The 17666-nt window shown below is 48.4% G+C and overlaps 1 protein-coding gene across 3 annotated transcripts; it reads left to right on the forward strand.

Annotated features, from left to right (window-relative positions):
- Positions 1–3874: 3874 nt before the first annotated feature.
- SERPING1 (serpin family G member 1) lies at positions 3875–14283 on the forward strand. Of its 3 annotated transcripts, none has more exons than XM_081155301.1 (8): positions 3875–3893; positions 4340–4419; positions 5728–6204; positions 7509–7643; positions 9275–9475; positions 9668–9807; positions 12677–12896; positions 13791–14283. In XM_081155301.1, the coding sequence occupies exons 2-8, from the start codon at positions 4362–4364 to the stop codon at positions 14042–14044; spliced, it is 1485 nt and encodes a 494-aa protein (XP_081011427.1). In that variant the 5' UTR covers positions 3875–3893; positions 4340–4361; the 3' UTR covers positions 14045–14283. The 3 variants fall into 3 exon arrangements, with proteins under 3 accessions (XP_081011427.1, XP_081011426.1, XP_081011428.1); XM_081155300.1 differs by having other exon boundaries at positions 4340–4415; positions 5721–6204; XM_081155302.1 differs by lacking the exon at positions 3875–3893 and having other exon boundaries at positions 4340–4415; positions 5721–6204.
- The last annotated feature ends 3383 nt before the right edge of the window (positions 14284–17666 follow it).

Below are 17666 nucleotides of genomic sequence, written 5' to 3' on the forward strand. Positions count from 1 at the left end.
TAGCTAAGATACAAACAGATATATAGATCTCTCTCAGTAGACAGATATCTCAAAACAAGAAGTTGCAGTCTGAAGAGAACTCCATTCACAGCTGAGTAAAGAGTCCAAACCTGGGTTTTCTATCCAAAGAGGTGGCAACGGAGTCGAAGGCAAAGGTCAGAGACAGAAACGTGGCGGAGAACCCAGGTGAGCTGCTGAGGGAGAAGTGGAAGAGCAGGCAGGCAGCGTGCAGTTGCAGGGCTGGGGATTTGACCTCGGCGTGAGGTCAAAGGCATCGGTGTGACACAACCAAACGATGGAATACTGTGCGGCTGCTGGGGAGAACGAGATGGAGCGACGCCCTGACACTGAACTGAGTCAGAAACGAAATATGGACGAGTATAATTATGTGTGTGGGAGAGGTGTATAAAATATACATTTTTATAAATAAAGAGAATCTGGAGGAACACGTTTGCAACTCTTACCAGCAGTTGTGTCTGGAATATCTTTTCATTTTATAGATGTCTGGGTTGTCTGAAAATTTTTACAAAACACGTACATGAAATTGTAGTGACAACTTTGACAGAATAATATAAACTTTCCTTAGAAAGAAAGAAACGAGCCCATTTAAAACACCTGTAAAGGCTCATCACGTGTTTCTGACTATCCAGAAAAGTTTTGTATTCCTTGGCCTTCCGGGGTCTTCCAATACATTCTGAGTGTGGGGTTTGGGGTGTTTGTGTCTGAAAAATTGTTTGGATCTAATTCCTGTCTTTATCTCTCTTTCCCACCATCTCCTACCAGAAGACTGAGGGAAGGTGAAAAGAAGAGGGACTATTTATTTTGTTGAGAACATAACATGAGATTTATCCTCTTAGCAGATTTTAATTGTATGTTATTGTGGACCAAAGGTACAATATTGCACAGCAGATCTGTAGAATCTGTTCATCTTATTTAACTGAAACCATATGTCTGTAAGAAGTCAAAGAAAACGTCTCTCCCCTAGGATGGTATTTCGCAGTCAGGGTTCTGAAAAGAGGACTGAGCCCTAATGCCCAAGGCATTCTTTGAGATCAACCAGAATCTCCCTGCGTCTAGAGTGGTCCTAGCTGAGTCCTGTCTGTGGGACAACTAAGAAAATTATCACTTGAACGATTCTCTGTGTTCTGAGAATCAGCTGACTCTGATTCTTCTGCCTTTTTTCCAAGTTTTTGTATCATTTGTCTTCAGAGGAGAAACTGCAGGTATATAGATTGTAAGAAAGCATTCACCCACAGCAACATGAACCTTCAGTATCTGAGGACCCACCTGGGAGAAAAAAACTAATAAAATGTTCTGAGTACAGAAAGAGCCTTAGTGAGAACTCGAACCTCATCCAACACCAGAAAACCTACAGCGGGGGAGAAGCCATGTACACATAAAACATGGGGGGAAATGCCCCTGTGGGCTCATCTCTCCTCACCCACCAGAAGGGAAGGTTCTCATGGCATAGACACCCTAGGGCTGGGGGCAGGACTGAAGTCACGGCCCTAAGCTGACTGTCTGACTATCTGAACACCCATGCTAGGGAGAAATTCTCCAAACACCTCAATTAAGTCAACCTCCAGCCATCCTGTTGGGGAAAAGTGCTCCCGTCTGAGTCAGGGAGAGCTTATCTTCAGCTCAGCTTGTTTAGGCAAGAAAGTCTCCACACAGCAGACACACAGCTCAAAGTCCAGAGTGCAGGGATGGCTTTGGCCAGAGAGCTGAGGTGGCTCACGGAGGTAGGCCCACAGGCTGGGAAACCTCTCCACCAGGCCTCATCCACCCTGAGACTTTGGTCCACAGAGCATCAGACTCCTGCAGCTGGCACAGACTCCTTCAGACCAGCCCTGGTATATGCCAGTCATTTATAGGGTCAAACAGACTTGGTCCATATTTTGGCTTTGTCGCTTACTAGCTATGTTGGCTGAATCAGTTAATTTCTGCGACTTTTTTTTTTCCATTTAAGGTGGAATTAATAATTAGCACCCACTTCACAGGTGCCATGAGAATTAAGAGGGTGACGAGGTTGTTTTCCACCAGCTGCTTTTTATTTGGCTGACCCATTTCCCAGAACCCACAAGCTCCATGGGCCTTGGAGGCCCTCATTTGGGCCCTGGAATAAAGTGATATTGTGTGTGCAGATGCTCCAACCATGTGTCAAATGAATTCAGAAAGGGTCTGGAGGCTTTGGCTAGAAATAAATGGTAAAAATTTATTCAAGGGTCTTAGAGTTTGCATACCGGCAACACACGTGAGCAAAAACCCAGAAGTATTCGGAAGAAGAAAGAAAAGTTAAGGGTTCTTATGATAAAAAGAGCCTTCTTGAAAATAATCAGTCCTGCATTCTTGGTCCTAGGATTGGTCCAGGATGGTATTAGTCAGATGTCGGGCAGTCTGGATGATGGATGTCAGTTGGTCTGGACGCAAGAGTCCTCTCAGGGGGTAATCAGAGGATTATCTGGAGGTTTGATGTATAACCAGGCATTGACACAGGACTGGCAAATTCAAAAGTTGAAGTCCCCAGGTTAGTTAAAACAAAAATAGAGTCATTTCCTCATGCCTCGGCCTTCTTGATTTTAGTAATTTAGCAGCTTCACTAGAATGTTTCCATTTTATTTCTTGCACTGATGTGAAGGAACTTCCTGATGTAGGAGGTTCCCAAGTGACCACAGGGAATGCAGTTCTAGCAAAGCAGGTGCAGAGTCTTCATGGGTCTTTTCCAAGGACCCCCCAACCAGACATACAAATATTCTCTCTCTTTTCTGTCCCCGGCCAGTCTCTTAGAGAAGCAATTCTGGTGCGAGCAGCCAAATTTCCTGACTGTGCCAAACCAGACAGGCCCAGCAGCGAGACAATCATAGAACATTAGAACTGTATCAGGTCATCGGAGACTGCCTTGTTTTTCAAAGGAGGTACGGTTGCCAGATTAGCAAATAAGATACAGAATGTCCAGTTAAATTTGAATTTTCGGTAAATGACCAAAAAAAAAAAAAATTTTAGTATAATTATGTCCCAATATTGCATGGAACATACTTCAGCAAAATTTTGTTTATCTGAAATTCAAATGTAACTGGGCTTCCTGACTTTTATCTGGCAACCCTGAGAGGAGAGGTGCTAAGAGGGAAGCCAGGTGTCATAGCCAGGTCTGTTGGTTCCCAGGCCGCTGAAAATGCCCCCCTGCCCCCAAATGCATATACCCAGCTTTCCCAGTTTTACTTAAGGCCAATGCTTGCTGGGTTGAGTGCCCCAGATTCCTTGACTGTATCACAAGGAAAGGGCCACTGATTCCAGGTCTCAGAGAAGAGAAACAGCATAGACACACACACACAGGTTACAGAGGAAGAGCGGGGCCAGGTTAGGACTTGGGGAGATTCAGGCTGATCTCCAAGTGCGGCTTATCTGGAGACACTAAGTGCTCCAAGGCTCAGTGTCTTAACTATCCAATGGGCACAAAGGGGCCAATTTCCAAAGGGTTACTTTGAAGATCAGCTGAGAAGAGCAATTCCCGAAAATCTGGTTGCCTGCAAACTGTAGAGCAATGTGTCTGTGCTGTTTTTATCATGACCCATGACCGTGGAGGGGCTAAGCTTCCTTCTGTAAAGCTGAGAGCCGCACCCACGCCTCCCCACCCCTGGCGCCCAAAGGGCTTTGGGCTAAATCCCTGGTCCAGCCCCCAAAGCCCACCAAGGAAGGGACCTTTCCCATCGTGATTTACGGGAACTCACACCAGCGATCAATCATCCTTAAATTGTAACTGGGCAGTGTCCTGGGCCAGCCAATAGCGAAGACTGACCCCCCCACACACATCCACACCCCACCCTCCCAGGCCCCGTGGGACTATTCTCTCAGTCTGCACTAAAGCTGCCCAGTGACCAGGAGCTGGGAGCAGGTTTGTTGCTTGTTTTTGGGGGGGAGGGTGTGTTGGAGGGTCTTGTCATCTCCCTATTTCCCTTCTCGTTTCCCGCCCCCCTTTTATCTCTGCAGTCTCTACTCCCCCTGAGACTTCTGCCTCCCCCTTCCCCCCCCCCCCGGGCTGGCTCACCCAGCCCCCCCTGGACCTCCCCTCCTCCCCCTGCCGCTGGCCTCATTGTCTGGCTAAAGCGGGACCCCCAGGATGGCACAGATGGAAGGGGACCCGGGCCGGGGAGGGGGTGGGGTGTGAGGCCGAGCCAGCGGGTGCCGGGAAAGGGAAGCGGTTTTGGGAAAACAAAACGGAGGGAGGAGCCTGGGAGAAGGTGGCGGTGGAGAGGGCGGCGGAGGGCCCGGCTGGAATGGGGGCGTGCCCGGGGTGGGCCGTGACCTCGAAGCCGGCCCCACGCTGGCTGACTCCGCAGGCCCCGGCTGACGTCGCCTCCCAGATGGCCTCCAGGCTGACCCCGCTGACCCTGCTGCTGCTGCTGCTGCTGGCTGGGGTGAGTGGCCCGTCGGGGGACGGGGTTGCTGAGGATTAACCCTGCAGGCCCGGGACAATGAGGAGAGCTCCCCTTGGGACCAGCCCGTGTGATCCTCGCGCTCCGCTCTTGCAGAGACTGGCAGAGCTGGCCGCTCAGACGCTCGGTTCGAAGCTGGCCCGCGGGGCACAGCTGTGCGGCCTCGAGCAAGTCGCGACCCCAGCCCGCCTGCTCCCGCCTGCTGCCCTGAGTTATAAAGCAGAGAATGAAGGAGGTGGACAGCATTTTGCAATGAAAAGCAGGGGGTGTTGTGGACACTGAGCTGTGGGCTCCTCCCGGGGCTGGGCCCGTGAAAACAGCAGCGGTAGGGGACACACCTGGGCCTGGCTGGGCCTGCAGCACCTGAGGCCCAGCTCTGGGAGGTCAGGAGGAAGGGCCGAGCCCAGGAGCAAGGTGGATGCTGACTCTGGCCTGCGTGCTCATGTGTGTGGCAGGTGGCACCCACAGTGCCCTTTGCAATTCAGCAGGTGATGTGGTGATGAGCAGGGACCCCGAATCGAGTCCAGGTTTGACTCCTAATGTTTCCTCCAGCTTCTGTGAGACCCTGGGCCAATAGGTCTCAGCATCAGTTTCTTTTAACAGTCAAATGGGGGTGCTACGTGGCTTCTCAACCCTGAACAATCGGCATTTGGGTTGGGTAATACCTCGGTATGAGGGGCTGTCCTGTGCAGTGTAGGATGTTTTGCTGTATCCCTGGCCTCCACCCACTAGATCCCAGTGCCATTGCCACCCTCCACCCACCCCCTTCTCTCCCTTAGGACAACCAAAAATGCCTCCAGACGTTGCCACATGTCCTCTGGGGCATATATATATATATACACATATATATATGTGTATATATATATATATATATGTATATACACACACACACACACACACACACACACACACACACACACACACATATATATATACACACACATATATATATTTTAATTTCAAGGACATAGATAAATGCTCTTGACACTCAGCTCCAAAGTTTGGGAAACAACTTCCTATATGGCAGTAATGGGTCAGCAATAACAGAGTCCCTGCCTGCTCCCCATCTTCTGCAGAGTGTCCCCAACCCCAACTGTTCCTGCCGTGCCACCCACTCTGAAGGAATTCCTGGTCTGTGGCTCCAGGGCAGGCCCCTCACCCACCAGGCTTTTTCAGAAATGATCTTGGGTACAGAAGTCTGTCCACATCTCCACCTTCTGCTCCCACTTTGAGTGTTTGAGGGATTGTGCCTCGTAGAAAAATGAAACACAGTGTCTTGAACTATAGGACAGAGTCTCCTCAAATCTGAATGGTACCAGCCACAGCTCCGCGGATCCAGAGGGCCTGCCAGGGGAAGGCGAAACAAACATCTCAGAGAAAGAGATCCTCAAGAATCAATCCAGCCAACCCACCGTGGCCACTTCCACCATGCCAACAAGCAATTCAACCACCCTAAGAGCCAACAGCACTTTACAGCCCGCCTCCGAGCCCTGCATCCAGTCAACCACTCAACCTATCTACCCGACTACCCAGCCCACTACCCAGCCCACTACCCAGCCCACTACCCAGCCCCCTACCGGGCCCGTCTGCCCGGAGCCTGACACTCACTGTCCTGACTTGGAGAACCCTTCAGCGGAGACCATGCTGGGGGAGGCTTTGATGGATTTCTCCGTGAGGCTCTACCACGCCTTCTCATCAGTGAAGAAGGCACAGAGCAACATGGTCTTCTCACCTTTCAGCATCGCGAGCCTGCTCACTCAGGTCCTGCTTGGTAAGAACCTGAGTTCTCTCCAGGTTGTGTGTCAGACCCTCCCCTGAGGGTCCCCAACCCAGACACCTACAAAGCTATGCCTCAGTGAGGAAGCTATAAAAATGGGGGGTATGTTTTTATTCTTGAACTTCCATCTATTCTTTCATGTAACAATGATTTAATAGGCACTATTGCTTATAAAAACCCTACGGACTATACAAGAACATATAAAACAAGTTCCCAGCCACTCACCATGGTTCAAGTTCAGACGATAAGGGAGATGAAACTGTAAGAGAAGTAGAGTAGAATTGTGATAATGCTGCTTTCTAGCTGTGTGACCTTGGGCAGGTCACTTAACATCTCTGAACCTGAGTCCTCATGTGTAAAATGGAGATGGTTGTATTTACCTCAGAAAATTAAGTAGATAGCCCAGTGCCTGGCTTGATGGGAGGTAAAAAAATGTTAATCCCTCTGCCTTCCCGAAGGATCACTGTCAAGTGCCACAGGTTAATTACCCTAGGAGTGACACAAACAAATTGCTACAAGCAGTGGAGACAGAGCTTTCACTCTAAGGGGGAAATTCCAGGAAGGCTGCTAGAGACAATAGAGTGAGCGTATGTAAGAACCGTTCCTCTGGAATCCCAGAATCCTAACATCCCTAACTAACCTCCACTCACTAGATGCCGGTAGCATCCCCCCCTCCCCCTTAAGACCACCAAAGTGTCTTCAGGCATTGCCAGATGCCCCCTGGAAGGCATATTTCAGTTGATTGGTTTCAGTTAGTTTATTTTTTCTTTTTTTAATTGCTTTTAGAGAGGGAGGGAGAGAGAGATAGAAACATCAATTTGAGAGAGATCCATGGATCAGTTACCTCCCCACGTGCGCCCCAACCTGGGATTGAACCTACAGCATTGGCATATCGGGATGACACTCTAACCAACCCCGAGCTACCCAGCCAGGGCTGATGTCTCAGTGTCCCTGCCTATAGGGTGAACCCTTGTAAACCCAAACCAACTAAATACTAGTTCATGCGGAACAGGCAGTGATTGGACCAGGCTTTGAATAATGAGTGGGATAAAAATTAAGTAGAAAAGTAGGGAAGGAGAGTATTTGAAGCCCTGGAAAAGCCTAATCGATTATTCATGATTCCCCCACCCTTCTCTGACACATGTATTGTCTCCCAAAACCATGCTTCCGGCTCTGATGATATGTGATCCCCGCCCTAGCAGGCAGAACCCCCCCATTCCAGTTTGGTCCCTCAGAAGTGGTCCTGATGGTGGCTCCCCCACACCTCCTGCAGTTGGCCCTCTCTCTGCCTCTTGTAGGGGCTGGGAACAGCACCAAGGAAAACCTGGAGACCCTTCTCGCCTACCCCAAGGACTTTGCCTGCGTCCACCAGGCACTGAAGGCCTTCACGTCCAAAGGCTTCACTTCAGTCTCTCAGATCTTCCACAGCCCAGGTGAGAGCTGGGGAGAGGGGGCAGCTGCTGAGCAGGGTCCTGAGGGGATTCTGAGGGGGCCCAGCAGTGGGGGGAATGGACAGAGGGAATGTTAGAGCTAGAACATCCAGGATGGACTGCAGAGCAGGTGAGGGCCTCAGCAGACATATCAGGTGACTCCAGATAGTCCCCACTGTGAGACTGGGCAAGTCTCTTGCATGCGTCAACTCCTTTTAGAATAAGAGTTCATGAATAGATAGGGCTAGAGAGCTATAGATCTAAAATAGGCAAAAAATGTTTGCTAATCTGCGTCAGGGGAGTCTTGGGCCTCCTAGTCTTTGTACTCTCCTATATTATATGAATTTGTTGTCATTTACATGTGTTAGATGATTAAGTAGGTAATAAGAGCAATAAACGTCCAAAATGATCGAGTGCATTTTTTTTTCAAGGTTTGGTTCACAGAGTCCTAAGGGTTCCGCAGAGCAGCTTCAGAAGTCATGGTGGGAGTGGGGATCAGGGAGGCAGAGTGGGGAGGGGGTGCCACTTCCTGTGAGAGGGATATGGAGCCAACTGGGCTCTAAGCTCCCACCCAGCCTCAACCACAGTCCTTTTATATTGTGGGCTTCAAATATGACTTTATTTGAAAATACAGTTCTGCTGCTTGAAAAAGTTTGAAAACTACAGATTTAGTCTGACCCTCTCTTTACTTCTCTTTACTTTTTAATTTTATTTTATTGATTTTTAGAGAAAGAGGGAGAGAGAGAGAAACATTGATGTGAGAAACAACAATCAGCTGACTCCCACACCTCCCCTGCTGGGGATTGAGCCTGCAACCTAAGCATGTGCCCTGACCATGAATCAAACCAGTAACCTTTTGGTGCATGGCAATGCTCAACCAAGCGAGCCACGCCGGCTAGGGCAACCCTCTCTTTAAATAAAGGAAAACCATTTTTTCCTGCCTTTTTTTTAACTGATGAAAATAATACTTATTCATCATAGAACCTGAGAAAATAAAGAAAAACAGTGAGGGAAAAACCACACCCTCTTTTTAGAAATGGGAAAGTATAGCTCAGAGGTATTTGAGTAATGTTGCACTTATTTGCTATAAATCGACTTCATCCTGTCTTGCTGGGTTGGTGGAAAATACAGCTACATTCAATATCAGTTATTTAGGAAAAGTTTCTCTTTCAAACACTATTTTCTTTAGTGGACCTGGGCTTTGGAGAGCAAAGTTTCTCTTTCAAACACTATTTTCTTTAGTGGACCTGGGCTTTGGAGAGCAAAAGCCAGGAAGTCTTATTACAAATTTTCGCTGAGGCCAGCAAGCAGACTCTGTTGCCTCTTGAATTAGGAAAAGAAAGGAGGGAAAATACAGGCAAATGGAAGTTCAGGGTTATCTTGCCAAGCCATGCTCACATGGCAAGCTGAGGCAGGTGGGGCCTGGGATCAGTTCTGCTCCAAGTTTAGGGTTTGCCCTCTTTGGGCCTCATTGTCACATCCGTAAGAGGAGTGGCTTGGACCCCTGCTCCAACATGCTGTGTTCATTGGAGTGAGCACAAAGGTCGATGGAAACCCCCCCAAAGATTGCTCTTGGAAGGGGGAAGGGTATTCAAGGGACTCATGCCTCCTTCTCTTGGACCCCCCTCCCCCAGACCTGGCCATAAGGGACGCCTTTGTGAACGCCTCTCAGAACCTGTATGAAAGCCCCAGACTCCTGGGAAATGACAGTGATGTCAACGTGGAGCTCATCAACTCCTGGGTGGCGGAAAACACCAACCACAAGATCACCCAGCTGCTAGACAGCCTGCCCTCTGACACCCGCCTTGTCCTTCTCAACGCTATCTACCTAAGTGGTAAGGGGGCTCTGGACCAGGTCCTCTTCCCATCCTGAATCCTTCCTCTCCTCTGGGCTTCAAAGCCCACCCGACCTCAAGTTCCACGACTGGATCCCACTGTACCTGTCCCACCCCTTGCTACCAGGGATTTCAGCTCCACATCCTTAGCCCACCTGCATTAGAGTAACCCTCCCCCTCTCTTCCCTCCAGCCAAGTGGAAGACGACATTTGATCGCACAAAAACCAGGAAGGAGCCCTTTCATTTGAAATCCTCTGTGATAAAAGTGCCCATGATGACCAGCAAGAAGTACCCCGTGGCGCATTTCACTGACTCGATGTTGAAGGCCAAGGTCAGTTCTTGGTTTTTCCTGCTCCTGCTTCAGTGCCTCTTGTGTGTCCTGATTTCTTTTCTGCTGTGGCCCCATCCATCGGTTTGAGGTGCACCCTTACTAATTTCTGCTCCTTCCCTCTGTATTTCCACCCTGCCTTTTTCTCCCTTCTCCAGCCTTGGCCGAGGCAGGCATTCTCTATTTTAGGCTGGAAAGCAGGATTCTAACGTTTCTTCAATCATCTCTACTCCATCAAATGGCAAAAAGTGAGTTGTGTTTCTGTTCTGTGCATCTGATATATGCAAGCATGTGCAGCATGCATGTATATGTACACGTGTATAGGTATATCTGTATGTGCATACATGTGCGGTTTGTGTGCGCATGTGTTTAATGGCTTAAGTTCCCAGCGGAAATTGAACAGTATCATCTCAGTGGATGGGAAGGGAGGGAAAACAGAAAACATGGAGCCCAGAGTTTAGTAAGCTGTCTCATACTCAGTGATCAGATATTATTTCTGCCTTGTTAGGGCATCAAGACACAGACCTATGAGCTAGAACACAGTGGGAGATGCCCACTGACTTAGTTCCAGGCCGAGAAATAAAGGATGTTCCTGGGACACGCTGGGCTTGTTCCCACCTTGAGAACTGTCCTTAGCTTTCCCTCTGCCTAGACCCTCCTCACTCAGATTTTCACATAACTTGTTCCTCCTGCCCATCCAGGTGTCAGCCCAAAGATCACCTTGGTGGACGGGCCTTCTCACTCCTTAAAGTAGCCTCCTTCTCACCCTATAACATCATCGTTTTATTATATTCGTGGCATTTCTCACTACGTGAAATTATGTTATTTACTTATTTGATTACAATATTGTCTATCTCCCTGAGATATTCTCTCTCTCCTTGAGAAGAGACCTTACCTATCTTGTTTCCTACAATGTCCCCAGTGCCTAGAACACTGCCACATATAATAAGTGCTCATTGTATGTTTGCTGAATAAATGAATGGATTTAGTGGAAGGTGCTAGTATGCCTTGGCTGGGAAGGCTTCATAGGGGAGGTTATTTTTGACCATTCATGCACTTTTCCACCCATTCATTCCCATTCATTGAATTTGGCCATTCATAACTATTTAACAAAATCTGAATAGCATATGTAAGGCAGAGAGGAGTAAATCTATATAACATGTTTAGGCCATTGCTCTAACTCAGAGTATATGGGGGGAAGGTACCAATGTGTTTTTTACGTCAATGGAGCAGGAGTTTTGTGCACAGAAAAACAGTATTTACAATTCCTTGGATTTTAAACAGATACTTATTTAATACAATAAATGTTATAAATTCAAAGTCTTAAGCCTTTTAATTTTGAGCAAATTTACTTATAATTTTTTCTTTAATCAAGTCACTTTGAACAGATTAAACTTCTTTAAACCATTTGTTCCACTTATAAATATGGTTAATTAATATTCCCATAAGCATTTCAAGCTTATGCGTATACTTTATAAACATACTTCATTTTCTTTTTAAGTATGTCATATACCTGACAGGGCAGAATTACAACCATGCTTGGCCATATCTTCCAAACACCTGTGAACTGAAAATTAAGTTTGAAGAGTAAATCAACTTTTACCGACATCATTCTCAAACTTAATGAAATTATTCTATAACTTTTTGCTTAAAAGCATAAAACTGGCTTGTCAGATTCTCTTAAGATTATCCTGATCTTGTCATCTGGTGTTCATACTATGAATTTGGCGTACTTTTCATTCCCATATTTAATTCTGGATCTTCCTGGGACTTAAAGAGTATTCATCCAACTAAGGGGGTTAGATTTACCAGCTCAGGTATGTTCAGGTCACTGGTTTGGAAGTTCAGGATCATAACATGGTACTTTTTGGTTAGAGATTCGAGGCCCATACACAGGACTTGAAAGGTCCATACTGCCCAAGTGATCACACCCTAGTTGGAGCCTCCATCAACAGAGGGACCCCATGTCCCTGCTCCTCAGTCGATAGCAATTTATATCCTGCTTCTTCTGGGCAATTTTTTCAAATTCCAACAGTTGACTGGTTTCAGTTAATTTCTTCATTGCCCAATTGAATTCTGCAGTCTAGATTCTTCTCGTCCATCTTTCAGCCACAACCATAATGCCCTTTTAATGATAGTCTCTTATGTCCTATTAGTCTAAGGTATCTCACCCTTGGCACTATTGACATTTTGGTTTGGATAATTCTTTGTTATGAGGTTCTGTCCTGGCATTGTAGGATTTAGCATTATTCCCAGCTTCTACCCACTAGATTCTAGTAACACTGTGACCCCCTCCTCCAGCTGCAACAACCAAAACGTCTCCAGATATTGCCAAATGTCTACTTGGGGCAAATTCACACTCGGTTGAGAACCACTATATTGGGTCCTGCATTTCTCTTATATTTTTGTCTGGCCATGAGCGAAAGTCCTTCTGATGGCAGACTGGAAAGATAAGCTAAGATCAGCTTGTACAGAATCTTGAATGTCACATTAAGAGATTTTTACTTACTCTCATAGACACTGCAGAGCCATCAAGTCTTTCAAAGGATTGACCTGGTAACGCTGGTGGTACCTTATGCACACTTGAGAGGAAGGGAACAGGGCTCAGAAAGATCAAATTGCTTGCCTGTATCACATAGCTCATCAGTGGTAGAGTCAGGATGTCATCCTCAGCATGTGTGATCAGAAACTTGTGCCCAAACTTGAGCACAGAGTTAGACCAGCACTGTTCACCTAACTGGCAGAGCCTGGAAGCCTAGGTCTGGCTGCTGGCTGCTTCCTGAAATGGTACAGATTGGAGCAGCAGACTGGAGATCAGCTTTGGGACCCAGAGGGTGGGAAGACTAATAAAGTAGCATCTCTTTTTCTCCAGGTGGGGCAACTGCAGCTCTCCCACAACCTGAGTATGGTGATCCTGGTACCCCAGAACTTGAAACACAGTCTCGAAGACATCGAGCATGCTCTCAGCCCCTCTGTCTTCAAGGCCGTCATGAAGAAGCTGGAGATGGTCAAGTTCCAGCCCACTCTCCTGATGATGCCCCGATTTAAACTCAAGAGCAACCAGAACATGCTGGCCGTCATGGAGCAACTGGGTGAGCCCTGGCAGCTCAGAGTTACTCCCAACTCCGAGAAAAGAGGGGGGCCAGGGGAGTCCCTCAAAGCATTTAGCACTCTCTAAGAGTATTTTTTACACCTATAATCTCAGGTTGTCCCTCAATCCTGTAGGTTAGAGGGATAGGTGCTGTTATCTCATTACATCACTGAGGAAATGACTCAGAAAGTTTACATGACTTAGCCAAGATCCCTTGAGCTATTAGAAGTGAGCCAGAACATCAATCCAGGTCTTTACCTCTCTTTACTCTTTCCACTATGGTTCATTGTGACACTGTGACAGGTGACTAAGGTGGGCCGTGGATGCTCCTCTTTCAGAGACATTCCTTAACACTCAGCCACCCCATGGATTGTGCAAGCAACACTCAGGATAAAAGGGTGACTGGAGGCTTCTGAGTTTAGGAGAGGCCACAGAGACTCCATGTCCTAACCTTTGGCCTCACTTCCTGACCTTAGACCTCACTGCCAGATATATCACTTCATTTTCTGTTAAAGAACTTGACCTCCTAATAGATAATCTTGTTTCCTAGTATATTACCTCATTTGATAATATATGACCTCTTTCTGATACGGTACCTCACTTCCAAGGTCCTCATTGACAAGGAAGCAATGACGTAATTTTTCAGGGTTTTTGGGGGGTAGGGGCAAGGCCTCTTACCGCTTGAGAGAAAGCGGTGGTTGGCCTGAAGCTGGGCCCATTGGCCGAGGGTCCCAGGAACTGGACCAAAAGATATGACATGTATTTTGATAACCAAGGAGAAAGAAGAGAGTGTCAGAACTTGGGACCAACCCAGAAAATTCCAGGCAAATGTCTCCAGCAGGTGAGGGGGTCATGCTGGTCTTTGACGCATTGTTTTTCTCCGGTTATGCCCTAGAATTCTATGACTTTTCTTACGACCTCAACCTGTGTGGGCTGACAGAGGACGCGGACCTCCAGGTCTCTGCGATGCAGCACCAGACGATGCTGGAGCTGACGGAAAGCGGGGTGGAGGTGGCCGCAGCCTCGGCTATCTCGGTGGCCCGCACTCTGCTGATCTTTGAAGTGCAGCAGCCCTTCCTCTTCCTGCTCTGGGACCAGCAGCACAGGTTCCCCATCTTCATGGGCCGGGTGTATGACCCCAGGGCCTGAGACCTGCAGGGCCGGGGTAACACAAGCCCTACCCCTCAAGCCTCTGCTCGCCCAGTTGCAGCCCTCCCTGCTGCTAGGTGCCTGGACCTGCCCCAGCCACCTGCCGCCTCTGGTGTCCTCCACCTGAAGGGTGCCCTTGGCATATGGTATCCCTTCCCTGTTACTCTCCAAACCACTTTTTGCAGCTTGCTTTGGTTCAAGTTCATTAGATTCCACAAATAAAACCTGGCAGATCTCGACTTCCTCTCTCATTTGCCTTTCAGTTGTAAAAGACAAGGGTAACCGTGCCCTTGTGACAGCTAGCTATCACCTTGTAACGTATCACTCCAAACCACTGGCTTAAAGCAACAACCCTTTATTATTTCAGCTAGGCTGAGTTGGCTGAGTGGTCTAGCTGATCTGGGTGGGACCTGGCCGATCTTCCCTGGGCTCGATCACACAGCTATAATAGTTGGCAGGTTGGATGACTCCAAGAAAGGAATCAGACACAGGCTGTCTTTGTCTTTGTCTTTGTCTCTGCTGGCATCAAGTTTACCATTGTCCCATCAGCCAAAGCAAGCGAGTCACATAGCCGCACCCGGAGTTGGAGTGGACGGGCACTAGAGTTACAGGGCAAGGTCCTTCATTGGAGGCTATCCATGCAACCCATCTATGCTAGTCCCTATCTCCCTTGTCTGTGACAACAGGAATAATAGTAACTAACATTGCCAGGAGCTTACACAGGCCGTCTGCTGAGAGCATCAGACATTCACCCTCCACAACTTGATACGGTGAACTCTCAGCTTAGAGAGGCTCAGTCTTGCTCAAAGCCATGCAGTTAGGAAACGGCAGGCCTGGCCTTCCAAAGCGCGTCTCTGTGACTCTGCGCGTCCCTTAAGCTCAGAGCCACTCTCTCTGTCTCTGCCCTTCTATCTTCAAATCCTGCCTTTTCTTAATATTTTCTGTATTTGTTCAACAAGTATGGCGCCCTGTGTCTGCACTATGCTAAGCACAGGGGGCGTAAAGATGACTTAAGCTAGTGCCTGCCCTCGAACCTACAGCCGATGAGGGAGGCCCACGGGAAGACAGATTTGCACACAGAGGGCTCTTTCACCTCTGAAGATGTCTCTTAGTGTGTTTTTCTCATTTCTAGCTTATCCTCATAGACTCACTGGTGCTCTGGCTCTTAGTCCTTCTATCTCCCGCTTTCCTTTTCTCCCTCCTAATGCCATCTGTTTGTCTCCTGTCTCTCTTTCTTTTTTTCTCCATCCCCCACTGTGTCTGTCTCCGCTCTGTCCCTTCCCCTCTCTTTGGTACAGTGTTGTCCAACCAAACATGCTACTGCAATTTCTGGGTTTAACCCTCCCAGCTGCAGGCCTGGTCATACTTGCCCCCTCCCCCTTGCCCCCTGCCCCTTGATCCCCCCCCAGCTCTCACACACTCAGACATTCAGGTTCACAATCATGAACAGCCCAAGAGGTACATGGACTCCCCATGAAGGCGGTAGGGATTTGGCCCTCAACCCACAGCCATTTCTTAAGCATCTGCCCCTTAGGGTCTCAACTTGGGTCAAACTAGCCCTGCCCAAGATGTTTCTACGGGGTGAGTGTTTTCCTTGAGGCCATCACAGCCACCAGGGTGTATGCTCACATCCCTGCTGCCACCACTCCAGGGACTTCTGCCATCTGCAGATCATCCCCCTCTCACAGAATACCCTGGTGATGAGGAGAGGAAATGACAGGGGCACTTGTAATGTCCAAAGATCGAGCACCTGAATTAATCTGAGATATTATTATATTGCTTATAAAATTGTAGAACACATATACTTAGGTGAGCAGGGACTTTTTTCCTTAGGCTTCTTTCTCCTGGGCCTTTTCGCCCTGCACTCCCCTTGATCCCGAACTGAAGCAATTAAGGAGGTGGCGCAGCTGTGGACAATGGGTTAAGATATCACCTTATGGAGACATCGCCAGGCCACCCAGATCGAAGGAGTGAAGATCTCACCTTATCAAGACATCCCCAGGCGACCAAGATCAAAAGAATGACCTCCAGGACTGCATGTAGCTGCATTCCGGTCCCAGCCCCCCCCACCCCCACCCCCCACCCCGTCTGCCCCATCCAGCCCTGTCCCTCAGGCCACTCCTGAGACAAGTTTGGGATGCTCACGTGCCCCGTCTTCTCAGTCAGCGCCTTCTCAATAAACGCCTTATAGGATTCACCCCTGCCTCCGCTGAATTGGACACAGCGACAGGCAGCCCAAGCCCCACTGAGGTTTCCCAGTAACAAAAACTCAGGGAAACTGAGGCACTGGGGCAGTGTGGCAACTGACCTAACTGGATACTGCAGCTGGGCTGGCAGCTCTCAGTCCTTGGGGCTGGTCTTCTCTATAGCCTGAGCTGGGTGCCAAGTTCTGGGGTGAAATGCAAGATGGGAGATGACCCAAGCTTCCAGTGTGCGCTCTAGTTCATGCATGCTCTGGTTGAGGTCAGGGGTTTCTGAGAGGGGAAACAAGAAGACTGGGTTTGAGGATTATTTGTGACTGATCCCTTACTCTGTCATCTACCACTTGCTTCCCACTGCAGGACCTGGCTCCCCATGTGGGCAAAACCTCAGGATGCCACATCTCAGGTCTGAGGCCTTTCTTGAAGCTCAGTCTCCCAGCCAAGGTTGAGAATCAAACAAGAGTCACCCAGACTTGACTTGTAGCTCTGGGGACATGAAGAGATCACCACTTCACATTGGGCTTGACTGGCAGAGTGGTCTCTGTGTGCCCTTCTCAGTGTCCCTAAAGTCACTCTCTTGGGCTGCTGGGAAGATGGCAAATTCCTTTCTGGGCTGGTCCCACAGTGGTTCTGTGAGGGACTGTTGAAAGCAAAGGCACCTCCCAAATTCAGGGAAACCTCCCTCCTGGGGGAGATCCTGATATGATAAAGTGTGAGCAAAGGCAGGGGGTGGGAAGTGATTCTGACCCATGGGCACAGTGCTTTGCATATTCCCCCCCCCCCCCCCCCCCATGCTGAGAGCCAGGTATTATCCCTGCTTCAGAGATAAGGAAGGGAAAACTCAGAAAGGTTAAGTAACTATCCAAAGGTCACACAGCTGTAATGTGATCCCACATCTGAATTTGAATGCACTCAGTGGTTTATTTGGCCAAGCTTATTTCCTTTCTGCCCAAACCAGACTATAAATCAGATCTGTATTTTGTTATGCCCTGCACCCTGTCCCCTCTCTGAGCCTAACAAAGTGCCTAACACGGGGGGGGGGGGGGGATCTGTTGAGCAAATGAATGATTGAATGAGAGGCACCACATCCAGGTAGGGGGGAAAAAGGAGATTCTTATTTATCTGGAAAGAGCAGAAAATCTGGAAGAGAAGAGAATTTTCTGTTCTGAGGCTTTTCTTGTAAGAGGGCATGCGTCACTTTTTGGAGGGGTTTGTTTAGAACAATAAGCATTTACGGCTTGAGTCACTGAGCCTGTGTGGGCCTGGCAGGTTTAGCTGGGGGGTTAGCTGGAAGGTCTGATGAAGTTTGGCTTTGCTGAGCTTTATAGCCTCTTTCATGTGTCTTTGGCCTCAGCTGAAACGAATCAGCTGACTGACAGGTTCTGTTCCACCTGGTCTCTCATCTTCCAGGAGGCTAGCCT

This window comes from Miniopterus schreibersii, assembly GCF_964146895.1.
Source record: "Miniopterus schreibersii genome assembly, chromosome: 12".
In the NCBI taxonomy this organism is placed as follows: Eukaryota; Metazoa; Chordata; class Mammalia; order Chiroptera; family Miniopteridae; genus Miniopterus; species Miniopterus schreibersii.